General features: G+C 40.3%; 1 protein-coding gene across 1 annotated transcript in view; it reads left to right on the top strand.

Moving 5' to 3' along the window:
- RTEL1 (regulator of telomere elongation helicase 1) overlaps positions 1-23853 on the top strand; it is a gene marked incomplete in the record, with an annotated part of 4697248 nt that overhangs the window by 2820789 nt on the left and 1852606 nt on the right. The window contains 1 exon segment of the mRNA XM_044056976.1: positions 19691-19806. Within this exon segment, the coding sequence (XP_043912911.1) occupies positions 19691-19806 (116 nt within the window).

The raw sequence follows: 23853 nt of genomic DNA, 5'->3' as shown, positions 1-23853 counted from the left end.
ACATGTGTATATTATATTTCCTTCTTGTCTTTTTAGAGTGGTTAGCCTTTCTTCATAGCAGCTATAGTTTGTTAGCTTTCAGGTGTTTTCTCCATTATGTGTGTGTCTCTGTGTATTTGGTCATGGTGTCATGTCATGTGTGACAAGGCCACTGGATTTAAAAAATGTAGTGCTCGTGGGCATGAGATCCCTCCACAAGAACAATGTGTCTTTTGTTTTGAGGCTGGTCATCTTAATGTGGATTGTGAATTGTGTGTATCTTTTTGGACGAGGATGTTGGTAGACTGTAGGAACAAATTGGTTTTATACGGTCTTCTCCCAGCTCAAATGGGTAATTTGACCTCTCGAGCTTCTTTTTCTTTAGCTTCTCCTTTGTCCAAGTGTCCAGACAAGTCCAAGAAGGAAAGAGATTGAGAGAACGACAAGGAAAATGAGAAGGATAAAGGGTGGAAAGGAATTAAAAATAGAAAGAACAATCTAGAAAGATTTCTGTATCCAGATCTACATTTGGTGCATGCATCAAAGGCTCTGAGATTAATGAATCCAGCATCTCAACAAGAACCACAGCAATGGATCTGATCTTTGTACTCACCTTGTAGATTTTCTCTGGAGCTGGCACATCCTAGACTTCATTCACATATTTTCCAACAATGCAATTCAAGACCACCGGTCTATTCAGTTATCAAGAAGTCTGTCCAAAGCTGACATCAGTAGTATGATGAGGAAGTTTCTTTGGACAAAGATTCAAATGGGAGTCTTCTTAGCTCCCCATCCAGGGTTCATAGGTTAGTACTAGGCTAACTGCCCTTGCGAGCCATTTTAAGCCTAGCCAATTATCCCATGTGAGATTCAAACCCTGCACCTTGTGTTTGTAAGGCAAACACCTTAACCATTAGGCACCCTCCAAAAAAACCCTGCTGGGCCTGCCCCAACCAAGTCCCATCTTATTTTCTCCTTCCCCATTCCAAGCCTTGACTTAGGGTTCTTTGGCACTGAATGCATCCTGTGACAGATTCATGTCTGAGCTGACAGTTTCTTTAACTTCTACTACGTCTCCTTCCCTTATCCTTTTGACTCCAGCTCCATCAGAGCACAAAAGGTCTCCGAGACAAGGGTTCGTGGCTTGGGGGTGAGTTTGATGGTAAGGTTTTTGGAGACATCTCTTCCCCTCAGAGCATTCGCCTTGGGCTGCTTGGCTCCAATGTCAGTTTCAGAGCTTAGTCAAGCAGGAACAGGAAATATTCCTTCCGTAGGAACCTTGGGTCTGGGAGACCTTCCTCAGTTTTGACTTTGATGTTAGCATTCAAAGCTTTTGAAAAAGGCCTCCCCAGGTCCAGAGAGGAGATTCTTCACACTTGCTAAGCTCCAGTCCCGACTCCACCCCCAGAGGAAAGGCACAGGAAACATACATGCAAGAGAAGGCACTTAAACTTCTCTCAGAAGTTGATCACAGGAGACACTGGCTTGAGTTAAAGAGGTTCCCTAGGTCCCCCTCAGAAGATAATCCTAAAATTGATGCCCCATTTCAAGAGGAGTTAGTATTCTTGGAGGCATTTGTGGGTGGCTTACAATGCCTGGGTTGTTCTGCCCACTGATCAGCTCATTAACCTGATCTGTCAGTGCGCATAGAAGGATCCCGGTGTGATGGAAGCAATTCCTAAGAAACCTGACAAGATCGTAGTATCACCAGGAAATAGAGCTCACTGTTGCAAGCATCCCTTAGTTTATGCTGTGGCAGTGGCAGAGGTGGACACTAAGAAGGTGCTTTCCAAAGAGAGCACTTTTGTCTGTCCTTCTAACAAGGGTATCCTGGGTGCTGGACAGATATTGTAAGTGGACATAACACTTCAGAGATATTTATTCTCTGTGCACTAAATTACTTGATGTGTGAGTCATTTCCTCAGACATTTAACTAAGGAAGTTTCCAAGTCTCTCTTGAGTAGTGTGCTAGTGGAAGTCCAGAAGATGGTGTAGTCCCAGCATTCTACCCTTCAGTCCATATCTAATGTGCCCATGCGCCAACTTTCTAACATAATGGATGGCATGGCGAGAGCAGCAGGTACTGGCATTCCGATTCATCAGTATGCCTCTGTGCAACATTGTGTAAAGTTTTAAGATGTCTTTCATGAATGCCTCCTTTGATGGGCCAACACTCTTTGGACCCAAAGTCAAACAAATGCTATCCAAGAGAGAATAAAAGGGCAAGACTATCTGCTGTAGGGATTCATTTTTCCACCCCCCCCCACACCTGACTCCCCATCCCAAAGAACCTTCTCTGGGAACAAGAAGGGAGGAAAGAAGCTCTGGTTTTGAGAATGCCAGAATTTTGCCCAGAACACTTCTGATTATATAACCTCCATGGGCAGAGGGGGGATCAGATTCAATGGATGTCACCCTAGTAGTGAAAGTGGTCCACAAAATCATGGGTTTCAAGGTGCTTTAGCAAGAAGTCCTTTTAGCACTCCTGAATAGTGGCCCAACTGCCACATTCTGGAGGCAGTTGGGGCACTTATCTCTGGAACCCTCACCCCTGGCTAGCCATCCTGTAGGATTCTTGGGTGCAGAAGATAATCATCAGAGGCTGTGTTATTCCCTCCCTCCAACAAAAAGAAAACCCAGAGCATTCTATCTGGCTATAGGGATGTAGCAACAGAAGTCTTAAAGCTGCAAGAACAGAGAGTTATCCAGGAGGTTCCACCATACCAGCAAGGATCCAGAGTCTGTTCAAGGTTCTCTTTGGCTCTGATGAAAACAAAGGACTTCACAACCATCTTGGACCTAAGTCACTTAAACCAGTTTGTCAAACAGATGAAGTTCTGGATGGTTACAGTACAGTCCATCTTATCTCTATTGAGTAAGGAGGACTGGATATGATATGCTCAACACTCAACAGACTCACTCATGATGCTTATGGTGAAGCAGTCCAGAAGGTTTCTCTTCTTTCGGCCAGAAGCCAGCCATATCCAATTCAGAGTACTGCCCTTTTGTCTTGCCACAGCCCTGTGGGTGTTCAAATGCATTGCAGTTGTAATAGACTGTTTAAGGTTGCACAGATTCCAGATGTTCCCATATCTAGACAACTGGCTTCTTACCATCAATACCAGAGTTCAGCTGATGTAGTGCAGGTATTTCTTGTTTCAGTTCTCCTATCATATAGTCATCACAATAAATTTGGCAAAAAGTCAGCTGATTCCAACTCAGTCAGTAGAATTCATCTATAGTCACCTGCACACAATTCCCAGATAGCCAGACTCTGCAATCCAGAATACTGCTGTCTCCTCAGGTTCTTACATCAAGCAATCTCCCTGCGAGGCTTGTTCTTCATCTCCTAGGATCAGTGGCTGCATCTGTCAGTGTAGACTTGTAAGCAAGATATGTGCAGGTTTTTCAGTGGACCTTACCAATTCATTGATCAATTTTGCATCAGCCATTATATAGCCCAATTCAACTCACACAAGTCAGAATATGCCGTATTCAGTGGTGACTGAGCTCCCCATAGATTTCACTGGGTCAGCCATTCTCATTTGCAGCCCCATTGGCCACTGTGACCACGGATGCCTCCCTTCTGGGGAGACATTTCAAAGGGAAAATGGTCCAAGGCACATGATCCTGTACAGAGGCCAATCTTTACATCAGTATTTTGGTAATGAAAGTGATCTTGCTGGGGTTGCAGGCATTCCATTACTTTCTTCTCATAGGTGTGGTTTCCATCCAGATGGACAACGTGAAGGTGGTCTGGTACATAGGCGGGCGGAACCCATTTGTATCCACTATGTTGAGAGGTCTTGAGAGTTTGACAATGGGCAATGTCTTCTCCACACTTTCTGGTGGCAATACATATCCCAGGAGTACCAGTTTTATGGCAGACAGCTGAGTAATTCTGTTCTTCTGCCTAACAAGTATTCCCTCAATCAAACAGTGGCATCAGTGATTTTCTGCCATTGAAGACAGCAGTGCTGCAACCTGTTTTCTTTCTGTCTGAACACCAAATGCAGCAGCTACTTTGCCTTAGTGTACCCCCTGAGGGTCAGTCATTGAGGTATGCTGTGATCCACAAATTTCTTCCGGGTCTCCTGTACGCCTTTCATCTCGCAACCAAATTTCTTCAGAAAGCCATTTGATGCTAGGCAGTGATGATCCTCATTGTTCCCTTTTGGCCTTGACAGATTTGGTTGCCCTTCCTTTGGCCTCTTCTGATGCATCCACTATGGGTGCTGTATCCCTATACAGATCTTCTGTCCCATCCATCCGGCTGGTCTCTCCAGGACCTGAAAGCCCTAAAATTGACTGCAAGGTTCCTCTAATCCAGTGATGACCGAGGTAATCCTGAGGGCTCGAGTGAAGTCTGGTATCCCACCTGCGAACCAGAAGGTGAGAAGAATAATAAGAAACAGTATAAAAATTTTTTCCAGATAAAATCACTTTAGCTAGCAGATCTAGAGCACTCATCCATCTACCTGTTAAACTGAATAAACTACTAGAAACTTCAACAAGGGGTGTCTATTCCTCTCACAGGGAGGGTATCCGAGAGAGACAGTCTCCTAGATCTGCAAGCTAAAGTGATTTTATCTGGGCTAATCCTTTATACTCTGTCTCTAATTCTAGTGATAGCTAATGATGCCAGGCTTTCTGCTCAAGTTGTCAACATCTTGTTGCCTTTCAAAAAAATCTAACACAAGGTTTATAAAAGCAAGTGGAAGAGGTTCACTTATTGGGCTAACTCATATGGCTAAGACCCTTTTCAGCTCCACTATCTTCTATTTTGAATTTCATAGCAGGACTATTTCACAAAGGTGCTGATTTTTCTACCATTAAGGTTCAAATGACAGCCATATCCTATTTTCATACAAGGAAATTTCACCATTCTTTTGCTGCTTTGAAGTTATCAGAAGCCTTTATAAAGGGAATTTCTTGCTTAGACCTCCCATTAAGGATCATATTACTACTATCATCAAGCCACCTGTTGAACTAACAGCTTTATTTGATTTGAATTTCTTTTCTTAGAAAACTGTCTTTCTTGTAACCATTACTTCTCCCAGGAGAATTTTGGAAAAGCAAGCCTTGTCCTGCAAAACGTATTTGATCTTTCACGAAGATAGTATGTCATTACAAACTAATCCTAATTTTCTACTGAAAGTGGCATCTGAGTGCTGTTTAAAACACTCTTATTAATCTACCAGTCTTCTTTCCACTTTTATGTAGCAGAGGTAAATACATCTTAAAATTGTTGGATGTTCAACGTCAATTGAGATTTTACTTACGTTAAACCAAGGCAGTCAGGATGTCTGATAGCTGTTTCATTTCCTTCTGAAGAGTTAAGTTGGGGCAAGCTGTGTTCAAAGTTACCCTGTCCAAGTGGCTTTCTAATTGCATTACCTTTGTATACTGACAAAAAGACATTTTTCCTCATAGATGTAAAGTTAATTCAACTAGAGCAGTGGCGGCTTCACTGCCTTTTTCATAACAGCCCCATAGATGACATTTGTGCTGCAGCTACATGATCCTCACAGTCCATACTTTTGTGTCTCATTATCAACTGGAAGTACATTCAGGGTCTTGTCCACCAAACTTTGAAACATCCTTCCATGAACCAACCCAGAGATTGCAGTAGCTGAGGAATCTGTCCCAGTCATTGGGTCAGGCAGATAACACACCATGTTGTGTTCATCCATCTGGTTCAACATCCATCCCTCCTCCTGCCTTATCAGATTGTCATGTTTGCTTTTTAATGAACTGATTAGACCTGAACAGGACCTTCTGATATTATCAGACCTCTGTGTTGGTCTTTGTTATCCAAGTTTTTTTTTTTTTTTTTTGCAAGATTATCAGATATCTTTTCTTTTGGATCATATGTCAGTTTTCAGTTTAGAGGACACAAACTATCTGAGGTACTTCAGGGGAAGAAGGGTATTATGGGTAGGGGAGGAGCCTGAGCCCCAGATCCAAGAGCTGGAAAAGTTGCCGAGGACAGATGTTAGTCTAATCCAGTACACAGTCATTGAGCTAGATGGATAAAGATAACCTGGATCTAGCATTATGCCAAGTACGTAAATTTCCTATAACTAACTTGATAAACTGATGATAAAAACCTCATCACAACTGGCAGCAGTTTGGCTTTGTGAAGGGTAGATCTAGTTGAATGAATCTGGTTAACTTCAAAAGGTAACATAGGCTGTTGACATCATTTATGCTGTTCATAACACATACCTTGACCTGACCAAGGCATTTGACTCCATTCCCTAGGCTAGCGTCACTAGTGAGCTAAATGCATTACAAATGCATCCCTATTCTTAAATGGATATCCAGTTGGCTAAGTGATGGAGCCCACATGATTTAGATGGCTGGTGCTTCATCAGAGCGTATGAAGGTGACCACTGGTGTTCCACAAGGGTCAGTGCTGGAATCTCTATTGTTTGAAATTTACTTTTCTGATCTCCAGACCATGAACCTCTGTCAAACCAATTTTGTAGACAACTGCATGCTTTGAGTCATTGTCACATGTCCCTCTGACTCCCAGACCATTCAGCAAGAACTTACACTCATCAATATCTGGTGTATGTCAGCAAGTGTCATATTACCCTATTTGGTAGGAACCCCTCCTCCACAGTATACAATATAGACAATGTCCTACTTCAAAATGCAAATGCTTTTAGAGACCTTAGCACTTGGGTTGATAATTGCCTCTACTTTTTTTTTTTTTTTTTTTTTTTTTTTTGCAAACATTAGACATCACTTTTAATATATCCAGCCATTGTCGGTCAGCCATTAATATAGCTCATTCAAATACTGCCTTCTTTTAAACTTTGTTCCTCCTCTACATGTACCGGTCCCACATTTCCCATTTTTTCCTATGCAGTTTGATCCCGCCCTTTTCCAAAGATTCCACGTCCAGTTGTTTTATCTAATAGTTATTGGTTGTGTATAAAAACCTTCAGTTAAATGCACGTTACTTTATTTTATTTTATTTATTTTATTTTATTTTACATTTGTTGACCGGGCTAGTCCAGCTGGATATATGTCCATTTTCAGTGGAGGCCCGGGGAGAAAAGCTCCATTGGTTAAAACAAGATTAGAGAATACAAAAATATAACAAATAAAAGCATTAAGCATACAAGATATGAAGATTTTAATAAAAGTAATATACATGTAGGAGTAAAAAATCCATAACAAGATCATAAATTCTCTTGAAGAGTTTTTTTTTTTTTTTTTTTTTATAATTATCATATATGAGATTAGTTATATCTACAAAGATATGATGTCAAATGAAGTCAGTCAGGATACTGTAGTAGAGAAGGCGGTATTAAGGTAGAGGAAAGGAAGAAGGAAGGTTAGTCAGGGATGGTACAGGAGCAAAGCCAGTGTTTATTGAGATGAATTTCAAGTTGTTTTTTAAAGAGTGGAAGTGCCGGCAAAGAGGAGATATTTGATGGAAGGTTGTTCCATATTTTGCCAACTGAGTTGGAAAAAAAGGCTATTACCTGCAGAATTAATGGGTTTGGTAGTATTAACTAGTAGTTTGTCTGAAGAACAAAGTTGTTTTAGGTTGTTGTAGGGAGTCAAGAGATTACTGAGTATAGGTATTCCTATGAAATGTAAATTCTGTCTAGCCTAACCCTGTTTTTGTATCTTGGGGATTAATATGTGAATTCAATCCCAAACTCCTAGTATTGAATTCACATCCTCCATGCCAAATATTTTCATAAATTTATTTAAAAATCTTGCCTCCTTTGTTATATTTTCCTTTCTGGGACCCCTCCCCCGACACATCTTCACTGTTGCAAATCAAATTCCAGTCCCCCCACTTATAAGTAATATTCCTTGCTGAACGCTTATTTTTTTTTCTCTCAGAATGTTCTTAAGCTCCATTATAGCAGTTTTCATTGGAATATAAGTACATGCCAGTGTATTCCTCCTCCCTTGCCAGTACCCCCTTAGTACTACAAATGTACCATTGTCTCTTTTATCATCTTCTATTACTATTAGTGTTCCTTTTGCAATTAATATAAGTACTCCTCTCTTCCTTTGCCTCAGGTATTGTGCTGACTAACCATCCTGAAAACCTTTCTATATCAAATTCATATGTTCAGTTCTTTCCAGCTGCGTCTCTTGTAGCATAGCTGTTTTCATGCATAGGTTCATAGGTTGGTACTAGGCTATCAGCCCTAGGGCCTATACAAGCCTAGCCATAACAATTCCCTGGCTATTTCTACCCACACTATTTACATTTTTTAATGTACTTCATAGGCCAGATTCAATAAAGCCTACATCAAGTGTACACGATATGTATTCAAGAACATTCTTATCACATTTTTGTGCTTTCTAGTAAGCTTACTGTACGTGTGCATGTAGTCTGCACTTTTTTTCCAAACATCTTTATTAAATTTTCACATATGACAAAGGCAATCTTACTTTTATATAAATGAAAAAACATGCAAAATGGTACCATTTTAGTTGCAGTTTGCATCACAGACACCATTGAAACAACTGTAGTTGCAAGCATTATACATCACTTATAAACCATTCAGTCATTGTCAGTTTAGCATTATATGGCTCATTCAAATCCTGCCTCTTAAACCTCATTCCTGCTCTGCATATATTGTTCCTACAATTCCCATTTTTTCCTATGTAGTTTGCTCCTTCCCTTTTGTAAAGATCCCAATTTAAGTTTTTTTTATATCTGTTACTATATTCACTACTTCTAGTAAAGTGGGTCTAGACTTTGATTTCCATTTTCTAGTAATTGCTGTTTTGGCAGCCACCATAATTAGACTCCGCAAGGCTTTACTATGTCTAGGCAGTTCTGATTCTGCAGCATAACTCAAAATCATCTCCTCAGTCAGTCCAATCTGCTCACCCAGCATCTCTGACAGTGCTGTCTGCGGGAAATCCCAAAAGTCTGCCAGCTCATTACACTCCCAAAAAATATGTTCCCAGCTACCACTTTCTCGACTGTCGCACCTCCAACATTTGCTATCTACCTGATGAAAAATTCTTTGGAGTTTACTTGGGGTATGAAAATACCTATGTTAACACTTCCAGGTAAAAATCCTAAGTCTTCCAGACTTTGTTGCATATATGGGAGATAACATATATCCCCTCATTGTCTCTCTGTGAATTGCTTATCCAATCTGTCTTCCCAGTCCTTTCTAAGCTCATGTAATTGATTCTTATAAATATCATGCAATATTTTATAAGCTTTACTAATTATTCCTTTTTAATGGCAGCTTCTGTTCTAGATTCTGTTAAGAACTCTGTAATTGCTTGACTTTCATTTAGGAGCCCCTTATTTCTATCTCTTTGCCTATAGTCTATCAATTCTTGATAGGGAAGGCAATCTCTAACCTGTAGTCTAAATAAATTCTTGGCTTCCTCCCATTCTATTACATTTCCCTTTCTAGTTATTTGCCCCCAATACCTTGGTTCCTTTGCCAGTTTTCTCCAATAAATTCCAGCCCCCCTTTGCCCATATTATCTATATCCCTGACCACAGTCATACCTATTGTCAAAATCTCTCTTCTCTCTTCTAGTGCTGGTTTGGTTCTTAGAATACTCCCTGCTATTTTATGAATATAATATTCTGTATGATTTTGATTTTTGTATTATCTTCTGTTTTGTGTCTTCCCACATATCATTAGCTGCCACCACAGTCTCGTTTCTAATCCATACTCTTAAATACTTCATTTTGTCATGTCCCCATAAATATGGATAATGTTGGACCAATTTGTGTGTGGATACCTAATTTACCGCTATTGCCTTTGTTTTAGCTTCATTAATTTTTGTATCCTGAGAAGATTTGAAACTGTCTTAAAATGTTCCACAACACTGTAATGTCCCTTTCTGGGTTTGTCATGTATAAAATATCATCTGCAAATAAAGCCAGCTTTTCCTGACTACCATACCAGTTATATTCTTGAATTTGAGTCCCTTATTTTCTTTGCCAGTGGTTCCAAATGTAATGCAAACAGCAAAGGGGAAAACTGACAACCCTGTCTGGTTCCTCTACTCAAGTAGAAATTATCGGACAGGACCCCACCCACTTTAATTCACACCGGCGATCCCTCATATATTCTTCTAATCAGCCTTATTGTATAAGGAAAAGCAAATGCTTCTATTGCCCTGCTCATAAAGTCCCAGTGTACTCTGTCAAATGCTGTCTCTACATCAAGAATCTCCAATAGAAGTGGTACTTACTTGCATTCTGCTGCCCTCGGGAACATCATTGTTCTGTTAAAGTCGTCAAATGTTTGCCTCCCCTCCAAAAACCACACTGATCCATATCTATCAGTTTTGGTATAACTTTTGCCATTCTTTTAGTCATTATAGAAATACACTTTATAATCATGGATGTTCTTCGTTCCACATTGCTGCAGTCCTTACTATTGGGTAGTCCGCTGTCCAGTCGGCCCGAATACCAGAGTATATGGCTGACGTCGGTCAGGGCGCATTAGACTGACGTCAGTACGTCAGGGTACTAATGCGCATGACCGACGTCATATCCTCAGTCTTTTTTGCCGCATGGTCCGATGCAGAAGCAGTTTTGCGAGTGCAGGTTGGCGTTCTGAAATATTTCCGAAGCCGGAGTTTCAGACCGAATCAGAGTTGGCTAGGTACCCCGTTGGGGAACATTTTGGTTTTTTCTTGCTTCTGTATTTAACCGGATGTCAGAAAAAGTGAATAACTGTATTTCTTGTGGGAAACAGATACCTCATAGGGATTACCATACCTTGTGTATACCTTGTTTAGGGCCTGAGCACGACGTTGTTGGATGTCGCTCTTGTGCTAGGTTTAACAAACGCACTATTAAGAGACGGTTAGACTGTGCCAGGTTAGTGTTTGGGAAGCGTTGCAATTATAAAATGCCGTCGGATGCTCCGACGCCCGCTTCGTCCAAGAAGCGCAAGGACAAAACAGCGAAGCCTAGGGTTGATGAACCGGCAGTCCCGGACGTCGGTTCTTTAGAAGGCTCAGTGGAGCCAGAGGTTTTGCCAGGAGTTTCTTTGGAGTCTCAGGCAGAGACTTTACTGTTACAGGATGTGCCTTCTCAGGAGGTAGGCCAGGCTGAGGGGGCTTCTCAGGTAACTGTTCTTCCCTCTCTTCCCAAGGTAGTTAGAGCCTCTCCTTCTGTTGCCAAAACTTCTTTGAGAGGTAGGCCAAGTTCAGCTTCAGTGGGGGCTTCTCCTAGCATTTCAGGTTCTGTGCCTAAGAAACATATGCTTAGAATGGCAGAAGATTTGATTACTATGATTAGAGGTTCTATGCCCCCTCCTGATAAGAGGCCTAGGGTGGAACCGGAGTTTGATAGTTTTGAACAGTGTTCAGAGGCTTCTGAGTCTTCTGCGGAAGATTTGCAGGAGTATCCTCCTTATTCTGATTCTGATGTGGATGATTCCACTCCTACAGCTTCTCCTCCTGAGGATTTCTCATTTTCAGAGACTCTGCATTCCATGAGGGAGCACTTTAAATGGGAAGGCCAGGATTACTCTGATTCCAGGAAAAGGCTTAGGGAATTCTTGTTTTGCCCCAGCATAGGCCCTTAGCTATACCTCCTGTGGTGAATGTGATTGAAGATGTATTTGCAGAGGCTCCCCTGAACCCTGATTGTTTGCCTCCTGCTCCTGTTAAACCTGATAGGTACTATAGGGTGCCTGAAGCTCATAAGTATCTTTTAAGAGTCCTAGGGCAGACCCGGAAACTGTTTCTCAGGGACCTAAAGGTGTTAAGGCCTCTGTGGTTAAAAACCCTGTTCCCACTGATAAAGAGGCAAGGGCTTTGGATAGATGGGGAAAGAAAGTGTATACTTCTTCCACTTTAGCCATGAGGCGTTGAATTGTCAGTTTCACATGCTTAAATATCAAAATTATCTCCTTTCACAACTGAAATCTAAGGTGGATGCTTTGGCGGAAGGTATTGAGTGTAAAGAGTTGCTGGATTTAGTTCATGTGTCTGAACAAGTGGGTAAGCATTCTTTGCAATGTGGTTTTGATGCTGTACAAGCCTCCTCGAGGGTGGCTGCCACTAGTTCTGTTCTTCGCAGGCATGCCTGGTTGAGGGATCAGAATTTAGCTGAGCATGTTAAGACAAGGATTTTGGATGCTCCTTTACAGTCTGATGTGTTGTTTGGTTCGCCTGTGGAAGCAGTTTTAAAGAAAATGGAGGACAAAGCTAAGTCTATGCAAACTGTTAAAGATTTTTTTGCAGGTGCAGCCACCGAAGTTTAGTAGAAATTGGCCTACTAAGGGATGGACATATCCTGCTTATGATTCCCAGTCTAGGGGTAGGTCTAGACGTGGTAGGGGCAGAGCTCAAGGTTCTTTTAGGCCTAGAACAGGGAGTTCACCTGCTCAGACTTCTGGTGAGGGCAGGGGTCAGTCCTTTCGTAAACAGACCCAATGACCTGCCTTTTCAGCTGCCAGTAGATTCTCGCCTGGCAGCTCCTTTGGGAGGAAGACTGTCTCTTTTCAAGGAAAATTGGGATTTAATTACTCAAGACAGATGGGTGTTGGATATCATTCACCACGGTTACAGGTTTTATTTCCATACATTGCCCCTTTCAAAGGCATGCCAGACGTTCCTCCTCCACAAAGGAAAGAGGCTCACAAGCAAATTTCTCAGTTACTCCAAATAGGGGCCATTCAGCCAGTCCCTGTATCAGAAAGGGGCCTAGGATTTTATTCTCGCCTGTTCCTAGTACCAAAGAAGGGGAACACGTGGAGACCAATTTTGGATTTATCTATCCTCAACACTTATCTGGACATTCCCAAGTTCAAGATGTTGACGTTACAACAGCTTTTACCTCTGCTGGGCAAAGATCACTGGATGGTAACTTTAGATCTCAAGGAAGCTTACCTTCATGTGCCTATAAGACTGAGTTGCAGGAAGTATCTGCGTTTTCGAGCTGGAAATTCTCATTATCAGTTCTCTGCATTGCCCTTTGGCTTATCTACTGCGCCCAGAGTATTCACAAAGGTTCTGGCTCCAGTGATAGCTTACTTCAGGCTAAAAGGAATTCAAATCTATCCTTACTTGGACGACTGCCTGATTCTGGCACAAGAAAAGGAAGACCTTCTACAGCATCTGGAATATGTTATAGCAGTGCTAAGATGCCTAGGGTATTCTGTGAACGAAATAAAGTCCAGTCTAGTACCCTCTCAAGACATGTGCTTTCTGGGTGTGAGACTGAATACAGCAGCCCAGATGGCCTTTTTAACCCCGGACAAACAAAAGAGTCTATCACTTTACTTCCATCAACTATCTCATCAGTCCGTGCTGACTGCAAGGACAGTCCTTCAAGCATTAGGGTTCATGGCATCTTGTATTCTGGTGCTTCCCAATGCCAAACTGCATATGAGGAAGCTACAATGGTATCTCAAAATGTATGGACACAGCACTGCCAGGATTTGGACACTGTCATTCAAATAATACCTTGCCTTCAAAAGAATTTTTGTGGTGGGCTCAGGAATGTCACCTAAACAAGGGACTCTCTGTGACCCGGCCAGAGGCGAGTCAGATTTTAACGACAGATGCCTCGGACATTGCTTGCCGAGCTCATCTGAATGGAAAGTGGATACAAGACAAGTGGCCTGCCAGACTACAGCATCTACATATCAACATGAAGGAGATGTTAGCAGTCCAGTTTGCATTAATGGCTTTCAAGGAGTTACTTCTTCCAGGGCAGGTGTTGATTCTAACAGACAACACAACTGTCATGTGGTACATCAACAAGCAAGGGGGAACACATTCTTATCCTCTATGCAGGCAAGCAATGATTTTATGGGAGACTGCGCTAAGCTTGCAACTAACTCTTCAGGCAAGGTTTCTGCCGGAGCACAGAACTCCTTAGCAGATGTGTTAAGCAGACAAATCATGGATCCCCACGAGTGGAAACTGGATCTTCATGTATTTCAGAAATTGACAGTGTCATGGGGAACTCCAGACATAGATCTGTTCGCTTCTCCACTAAACCACCAGCTGCCAAAGTTTTGCACAAAGGGGTTTCATCACACAGCTTGGAAAGTGGATGCTCTGTCTTTCAGTTGGAAAAACCTTCATGTGTATGCCTTTCCACCTCTGCCTCTTCTTCCAAAGGTGCTATTAAAAGTCAGACAAGACAAGCCAAGGATGATTTTGATAGCTCCAGCTTGGCCTCGGCAACACTGGTACCCACTACTAAGGAGTCTGGTAAGGAAGCCTCCATGGCCTTTACCTTTGATTCCTCATCTGTTATCTCAGAAGGACGGTCATCTGCTCAATGTCAAGCTTCACTCTCTTCATCTAACAGCCTGGCATATTCTGTGTTGAAACACAGCAGGTCTCAACTTCCTCAACAAGTTTTAAATGTGATTATGGAAGCTAGAAGACCTAGTACAAGGAAAGTGTACGCAGAAAAATGGAAGAGATTTTTATTTTGGAGTACAGCAAAGAATTTGGAGATTTCTGAGCCTAATTTGAGTGTGGCTCTTCAATATCTTACTGAGTTATTGGACAAAGGTTTGTCCTTCTCTTCCATTAAGATTCATGCTGCAGCAATTTCAGCTCACTATGATTGTGACCCACCATTGTTTTCGCATCCTTTGTTCAAGCAGTTTCTTAGAGGGGCAAAGAATATAAGACCCCACGTAGAGCTCCTACTCCTGCTTGGGATCTCAATTTTGTGTTGGAAAAACTTACTCTACAACCTTTTGAGCCTCGGCTACTGCTGAATTGAAATACTTGTCATGGAAGACTGCTTTTCTGTTGGCTATTACTTCTGCAAGAAGGGTGTCTGAGTTGCAGGCCCTTATGGCAGTAGAGCCCTTTTGATTTTCCATAAGGATAGGGTATCATTACGTACTAATCCTTCCTTTATGCCTAAGGTGGTTTCTAGTGTGGCTTTAAACCAAACTATTCATTTGCCTACTTTTTATGCAGACCCCCAAAATAAAGGGGAAAAGATTTTGCACACTTTAGATGTACACAGGCAATTGCGTTATTATTTAAGCAGGACTAAGGATTTTAGGCAGTCTCAGCAGTTGTTTGTTTCTTTTGCTTTGAGTTCAGGGCAAGCCTGTGTCAAAACAAACTATTTCTAGGTGGATTGGGTTTTGCATTGCATTTTGTTATTCCCATCATGGCAAGGAGATTCCAGCTGGGATTAGGCCTCATTCCACTAGGGCTACTGCCACTTCAACAGCATTTCTAAGGGGGGTGGCAACTAAGGATATTTTGGAGGCGGCTACTTGGAGTTCAGTGCATACTTTCTCTAAGCATTATCACCTTCCTATCTACTCTAAGTCTAGGGCTGGTTTTGCCACAGCTGTTTTGCAAGGCATGTTGTCAGCTCCTACTTCTTTATGATTTGCCAGCCTCCCTTACCTCTGCTTTGGGATTCTACCCAATAGTAAGGACTGCAGCAATGTGGAGCGAAGAACATAGTACAGTTTTGTACCTACCATAAATGTAGATGTTCGAGGATCCACATTGCTGCAGTCCAATTTACCCTCCCTCCTTCCCCTCTCTGTTTAGGGGTGGTTGTGTAGGTGAGGTTATATGCTGATATTTTTGTATATATTTTTGTATATATTGTACATATTTTTGGTGCAGGTATTTTGGGCCTTGTCTTTTTAGGGTCTTCTGACATCTGGGGCAAGAAAAGACTGAGGATATGACGTCGGTCATGCGCATTAGTACCCTGACGTACTGACGTCAGTCTAATGCGCCCTGACCGACGTCAGCCATATACTCTGGTATTCGGGCCGACTGGACAGCGGACTACCCAATAGTAAGGACTGCAGCAATGTGGATCCTCGAACATCTACATTTATGGTAGGTACAAAACTGTACTTTTAGTATTGAAATGGGCCTGTATGAAGCTAGATCCAATAAATCTTTACTCTCTTTTGGGTATCACCGTTACCACTGCCGTCTTCCAGGATGCTGGTACTTCCCCTCCACTTAAAATACTGTTAAATAGTACTTTCCAGATCTTTATCAGTTTTTTTCCCCATATAGTCTGCACTTTGTGGTAACCTTTATGAATCCCTGCCAATGTTTAAAGCTACAAAAATATCAGTTGGAAAACTAAAATTTGGAGGAAGAATGTGCAAGTTATGTCTGTGTTGTCTGTTCACGCAGAATGGTATACACTTAGTATAGTTGATATTGAATCCTGGGGGACTAGTCTGTCTTTTTTGTATTTGTCTGTGAGACCATTAATGTTTAAAGACATTATAGAAACAGACATATTCTTGAGGGATTATTATTCTCACCTTTTATATATAATAGCTTTTTTGTTAAATGTCTAGTTCCAGTCTTGTGTTACATGCATGGACAGTTTGGTGGGCAAATCTTTTATACAATTATTTCTTGTCTTCTCCATTTGAACCTATGTCACATCTTGCAGACCTTTTTGTTTTATTGAAAACCCTCAAACATACACACCACCAGTCCTCCCTAAAACCTTTTAACTTAACACACAAAACTATGTACATAATACGAACAAAATTTCTGAACTCGTAGCTACACCCACAGGCTAGAGACAAATGTTTTTTCCTGCTAAGACGCATGGTACTGCCTGTGCTACCTGTTTTTTTTCTTATCTATATAGCTCTCCCAGTTGAGGCAACACTTGAATGCTTTCAGTAAAAATTTCTCCAAGCCATTTCTCTTTATTAGATTGTCTTTTGGTGACATGCAAACCAGACACAAACTGACACAGATACCTTGTTTACCGGAAAAAAACCTTATAATATTCAATATTTTTCATTTATTTGCTTTGTAGTAAACTTGTTGATAGATAAAGCCAAGGGCCTTCACCCAGTCATTTCCCTATGCAAGTATGAGAAAAAGCACACTAATGTTTCTTTTGTCATGCTCTCTTAACCAGACCTTTCCTTTCTTCCTTTTTTCTACCTTTACATTGCAGTGGCTGCAATTCTTAAAACTGTAAAAGGAAAAAGAGAGAAGGGAGAAAAAGAAAAAAAAACACCTGTTTATATTCGTATCCCCATCACATAAAAAAGACTGAGAAAACTTTACATTATAGCTTGCTAAGAAAGTCATGCAGCATTTAAATAGTACCATTAAGAAAAAAAAAAAAAAACAAACTTGTTTTATTTAGGGTTAACTTTCTCACTCCTTCTCTCCTCTCTGAGCAGTTCTCAAAAGATTAATGACATAAAGTAGTGCATATGCCTTAGTCTCCCCTACAAGTTTAGCAAAATCCACAAAAATCTAATATTTCCAATCCACTTATTTTGCATTGTTTCACAAGTATAATTGTTGCTATTTAATCCCACATTTGTCATTTTCTTACCAATTTTATTCTCTGAACATTAATAACAAGAAGCAGGGTATATACTTTAAAGTATCCTACAAGTTTAACAAAGTCTTGTTCTGTCATGTTTCACAAATATAATGATTGCTTTGTCATGCCACTTTTGTTGATTTCCATGTTACAAGCTTTAATCCTGGTCAACTTTGTCTCCCAATTCCTGTCTCTGTTTCACTTCCAATGTATTCTCCATTCTTCTAGTCAACTTTTATGTTTTCTTTCTTCTCTCAGGCATTTTGTTTCATAGGCTCAGTCCCTCTATAGTCCTTATCACCAGTTGAACATGCAGCAGAACCTCCTCCTGTTTCACAGCTCACCCTTTGTTAGACAAAATGTTTGTATTTCCTCCTTGGCATGTACTTCATCAAAAATTATTTTGTCCCTCTAGGGAAAAAACACTTTGAAGATGGCTGGATACAGCAGTTTGAATCTCAAGCCTGCTTTTCAACATTCCGTAAATAATGGAATATATTTACTCCTCTGCCTGGTGTACACTGAGTAGTCATTCTCTACAAACACTCTACTGTCTGTCACTTTTAGCTCTTTTTCCTTCTTCCACAATTTTGTCAGAATCAACTCCTTCTGCCAATAAGACTGCATGTTTACTATTAAAGGTCTAGGTTGTTTTCTAGTAACCAGATTTGGAGCAAACACACAAAGTGCCCTTTTAATTAAGTTCCCATTGTAGAATGCCAATCCAGTTGGTTATTTGTCCTTTCATAAAATTAATACAGTCTGTTCTTTCCAACTTCTGTGGTACAACATAAAATCTCAGGTTTTCATGACGTGCTCTGTCCTCTAATTCTATTATTTTTTAAACATCTTTTCTTGTGTAGTCTGATATTCAGACAGCCTTTTCTTCATTTCCGCCTCTGCGTTTTGCAGTTCTGTCACCTAATCTGAATATTTGTTCAAAGCTTCTTCCATTTTTCCAGCTTTTTATTGTTTGTGTTGATATACTCCATCAGGGTTTCGTTTATTTTAACAAGGTCTATGTGCAGATGCTTTATACTCTCCTCTAGGTTACTGGAAGTTGTGTGTGGAACTTGCACTGCTTCCTACTGAAGAACTGCAGTACGCCTCCCAGTCTGTGTTTTTTCTCACCTTTTATAGATGATTTTCCTCCAGGTCCTTTATATTTATTTTTTCCTGGAATCCAGGCAGTGCACCTACTGGCCAGTTACTGAAATTTACCCAGAAATTTAGGACCACTGGCCTTTTCTGCAAGCTTCTTTTTTCAGACTGGGAAAGCCAGAATTAAGCTGTTACATTATGCAGCCATCTAGGAAGTTCAGTAATTGCCTCCACTTTAATCGTGTAACATTTGTCAGAAAGTCCTTCTACATGGTGCAGCTAATTGTCAAGGGAACATATTCCAGATCTAGGGAGGTCATTATTTGGCACTGATTAGGTAAATTATTAAATAAAACATCCCCTTTGGGATGTACCATACTAGATATGGAGCAAACTAGAAAGGCCCAAAAGGTTCCTAACCAAGATCATCACTGGCTTAAAATCACTAAGCTACCAGAAAAGACTAGAAGCACTGTTCCTATACTCAGCATATTATAGACAGTTTAGGGAAATGTCTGTCTTGCCTTGCCTTGCCTTCTGAGCCATCACAGACAAGTGATCCTTTATCTTTTGTATGTCCAAAAATGAAATACTCCCACTGTTACTAGCACAAAGGATCTAAATCTAAACCAGTTGATAAGTAAAACACTGTGGAGAGAGAAGTCCATTATTCAGCAGCTTCCTTACCTCTGCAGATTAAGCAGTATGATATCTTCCTTTAGATGGGGCCTGGATGATTCAATGGGTATTCACAAATTCATCCTGATCTTGACTGGCCTGACACTTCTTGCGAGAGGAGATGCTTTCTAAGGGTAGGCACTGGCAAACTGTAAAATGGTCAAATGACTCAATTGCCTTGATTTTCACATGATTCCACATACTGTGGAGTGCCCCCCTCCCCCCAGAGAACCAATTATTTGGAATTTTATTTGTTCAGTTCGAGCAGTTATGGGTTTTATGAGCTTGGTCCTGAACAGAGTACAGTTTCAACCGTTTAGAATAGCTTTGGTCTTTAGGTTGTCACAGAAAATGTTTGTTTCAGCATGGTTCGATAGAAGTGCATAAAGGATAAAACATGTAATAAGTACGTACTTCCAGTTACATACACCTCATTTTGTAGGGATTCTTTGATTTTTTTTTCTGGTATTTAAAGAGGCTTGTGTAGCTAGAATAGGTGATATTTCATGATATAAGTTCTGTTTTATTTTTTGTATTTATTTTGACAATGACTAAAGATCTGTGTTATTCTGCTTACCTGTACTTCTGACCATAATGTGTGTTCTTTATATTTTTTGTTTTGTTTTGTAGTACCTTTCAGGCCAGGAGTGGTACCGACAGCAAGCATTACGGGCTGTAAACCAGGCCATTGGCAGAGTAATACGCCATCAGAATGATTACGGTGCTATCTTCCTCTGTGACCACAGGTGACTGTTCTGTTGACCATATGGTAGAAATAGATTGTAAAATTTGTCTTTCATAAATTTACATTTGTGTTTATTATCGAAATGAAATGTCATTCTGCTTCATATTTAAATGATCAGTATGCCTGAGTTGCAGTAATGATGTGTTAATTAATCTACTATTAATCATTAATTTACTCGTGATGAGTATTGGTCTTAAGTGTTGCTCAGCTGTACTACTAAAGTCATAAATTAGGAATGTATTGATTCTTACAGTCACATTTTACTACCAATATTCTTTTTTCTTTAGCTGGTTTGACAATGCCACAACCCCCTTGTAGCAAGTGACAATATGTACATATTCTGGGTTATCAGGACCTTAGAATGTGATGATCTCTTGTGATTGCACATTCATCATAGCTTTTTCATTCAGGATAGAGGATATACCTCCATTCTGAAAGCACAATTGACTCTGGCAATTTAAGTGTGGCTGAAATGTCGTGGTATTCTCCACTTTGTCTTTTAGTCCTTCCCATTCCTGTAAAGTTCATCTTCAGCCATAATGGTGACACCCCTAGAGAGGCTTCACATGACAGGGATCCCACTAATTCTTCATACTTTGGTAGACTTGGCATTCCAATGTTACGGATTAATTGTTTCCTGCCTTTTCTTATATGAAAGGGAAGTAGGATTAGTAACTGACTGCAGTCAGGTCTCCAGAGAGGTGCTTCCTTCATGACAACATCTGTCTGTAGTCATGTCTTCAATATTATGCCTCTCCTTCATTGTTTTCTTTTTTTTTCATAAACAGCTTTGTTTATCATATTGTTAAATTTGTAACATGAACTTGTATACTTTAATAACAATGAAAAAAAATCACAATAACCCCTTCTATTTACCATATACATGCATTATGTATGCAGTGCATTAGAGCATAGTCATACACTTTTCATTTTCTACCAACCTACTTATTTTAGTCCTCTGCTTAAGTATTATTTTAGCGTTCATACATTCGTATGTAAGTGGCTAGCTGTCCTAGCAGGCTATTTTAAGCCTAGCTAGTTTCCCTTTTTGTGCTTGACTTAAACTAACCCATTTTTGGCCTTAACCAATCCCATGTTCGATAGTGAGAATAACAGGTATCATGCCATAGATAATTTGTGGGAACCTATGCATGGGATAAAACATTTCTGAGCTGCCTTTGTCCATTAGGATTACAGGATGCAGTCCTGCTCTACATTTTCTGTTTCCCATCCATAGATCCAAATTCCACTTGAATGTGGACAGGGAAAAGCTTTGTTTTACATGGATAAGGAGTTTGTTCCAGAGCAGTGGCATCCTCTGTGAAATAAACCTGCCCCTCCAAACAGTCTTTTAATGTTGAAGAGGTGGCTTAGATCTGAGTTTTTCTGATGCCATTTGACTTGCTGATGTCCAGTAAATCTATCAGTATTGGGTCAGAGGATGCCTTGTATGGAATCTGTAGAATAGGATTTGAGTGTTTCCATGTAGGACATATTGTTAGACTTTGCATCCTTTTAACAAAGGTTCTCTGTGCTTTCTAGTTGTTGCATGTGTCTGGACAGATACATGCCTAAGGGGTCATTACACTCAATGACTGGGAAAGTGAGGAGACAATGACATCCCTAGATCTTGGCACAATCCGTTTGTTTGTTTATAAGCTGCAGTGGAGAAAGAATTATGACAGTGAACACATCTTGGTCGAAAGTTAGGTCACATCCACTTAGGTTCCCCAATTCTGAACAATTGGGTCAACTCTTGGGAGCATGTTATCGATCCCTGGGTTAGATTACTTCACAAAGGATATTTTACTGCAATTTTTGGCATTTCGTTTCATCCATGATTTTGGCACCAGTTAGTGATTTGGGACAAACCTTCCTACAGGAAGGCTAAATTAAATCATTTAGGGATTCAGTGACTGATTCTAGCATGCAGTCAAACACTAACTTAGCCAGTGCCCTTTGGTGCTGGCTTTTACTTCAGAGAAGTAGATGCCGAACAGGAGAGGTCCTGGAGCATTAACTTCCCCTATTTTGATTTCATGTGTCCAAAAGGGTTTATTCTCAATTTATTTAGTTTTTCTACAATGCCTGATTGGGTGATTGTTTCAAAAGCTTTGGCTAGGTTGAGGTATGCGGGTAAGTAAAGCCTTACAATGTCTCATCCATTTTAATTTTTACCTTCATCCATTGGTTTGGTGACCTTTTCAAAAAAGTCAACCAAGTTGAGTAAGCATGACTTGCCCTTCTGTGAATCCAAACTGAGATGGGTCTAGCATTGGAGTTTCCATGTGTCCTTATTGATTAGTTCTATGATAAGCCTTTCCATGATGGTCAGACTTATGGATTTTGAGGTGTGGCTAAGTCATGCTTCATGCTATTTAAGATGCATCTAGGGGAGATTGTGAGGATCTAACAGAAATTAAATTACTTAGCCAAGCAAGATTTGACAGAAATTAATTTCTGTGTATGTGCCCCGTCTTTTAATGATCCCAGCTCTAGATATTTTACAGTCTTTAAAAATATTCAGTACTTCATTTATAGCTGATTTCATGTTTGATTTCCACTTTCATGCAATTGCCTTTTTAGCTACTAACAACATTAAACGTACTAAGACCTTACAGTGTCTCAACATTTTTAAACCTGGACACCAACTCGGATAACTCCACAAATTCCAAACAATGTGTTCCCACATTTCCCTGTCATTCCCTTCACATCTATAGCATCTGCTTTTTGCTTGAGGGGAAATGTCAGAAACCTACTTAGAGTATAAAAGTACCTGTTTAATTATTTTCATGCAAACATCCTAAATCTTTTCGACTTCATAGCATACTTAAGGGCTTACATTTCCACCCATTGCCTTTTTTGTCATTCTAATCCTCCCTCCCAGTCTTTTTAATATCCCGTTTTCTTTTTTAATAATTATCAAGTAACAGTTTATTTGCCTTATTAATTATCTTAATAGCATCTTCTGCTCTTGATTCCACTAAAACCTACTAGTCTTTCACTCTGATCTCAGTCTTTCTTTTTCAATATTCTGCCAGTAATCCTGGATATGAAGTACATTCCTTGACTTGCATGGCTTCTTCCCACTCTGTCACTTTTCCCTTCCAACCTATTGTTCCCAGTCACTTGGCCTCTTGTTTAGTTTCCTCCAGTTACTTCTTACTATATCTTACCTGTTTTTCTTTGCCTTTAGTTATATGTATTCCTATCTGAAAAGTCTCTTTTCTCCATTCCCTCGCTGGTTTGTCTGCTACAATAATTGTAATATTCTGTTTATTTTTCTTCTCCTTTTGGGCTTGCTTTTAAAGCCCTAATCTCTCTGCATCCCTCAAGCTTCCACTTTGATCCATCATTATCTTTTTCCACTTTGATCTGTAGCCATCAGTCTCAGTTGTGCAGCTTTAAAGTATCCTTTCTAATCAGGTAGTCCTAAACCACCTTGTTCAATAAGAAGAATGTCATCTTACTCAATTTCTTCAGCTATTTTATTAGTTATCATCCGTAAAATTTCTTCTGGCTGGTAAACATATGCTTGATCTATGTACAGTACTGAAGGAAGTAAACACATTTTTGCTTCCTTTACTTTACTGTCCATGTCCATAGCCATAAGTTTCTGTGTTCTTATTTTTTAACTAATTGTCTGCTTGGTCTCTTCCTACTTAACCATAGCTATGGATAAGTAGGAAGAGACCAAGCAGACAATTAGTTTAACCCATCCCCATAAATATAGGTACTGTTGTACCAATTCATTGGTGAACTAGGATTTGTCAACTGCAAGATATCCACAAACAAACCTAGTTTTTCTTGGCCATCACACCAGTTACATTCCTGAATTTTGGAGTCCCTTATCTTTTAGCTATAGATTCCGAGTGTAATAACAAATAAGAGGGAAACCAGTGTCATGGTACAGAGGGATAAAGCCAGGACTACGCTGTAGGTGACCCAGGTTTGATTAGCAGTCCAGGTGTCTTAGGTGCTGGCAGGAGTGGATAAACATACCCATCCTGGGTGGAAGGACAGAGGGGAATCAAGCACAATTAGACTT

The sequence above is a fragment of the Protopterus annectens genome, chromosome 14.part0 (assembly GCF_019279795.1).
Source record: "Protopterus annectens isolate FY-2018-M chromosome 14.part0, PAN1.0, whole genome shotgun sequence".
In the NCBI taxonomy this organism is placed as follows: domain Eukaryota; kingdom Metazoa; phylum Chordata; order Ceratodontiformes; family Protopteridae; genus Protopterus; species Protopterus annectens.
The sequence above is the reverse complement of the archived record's forward strand: the minus strand, read 5'-3'. Positions and strand labels throughout refer to the sequence as shown.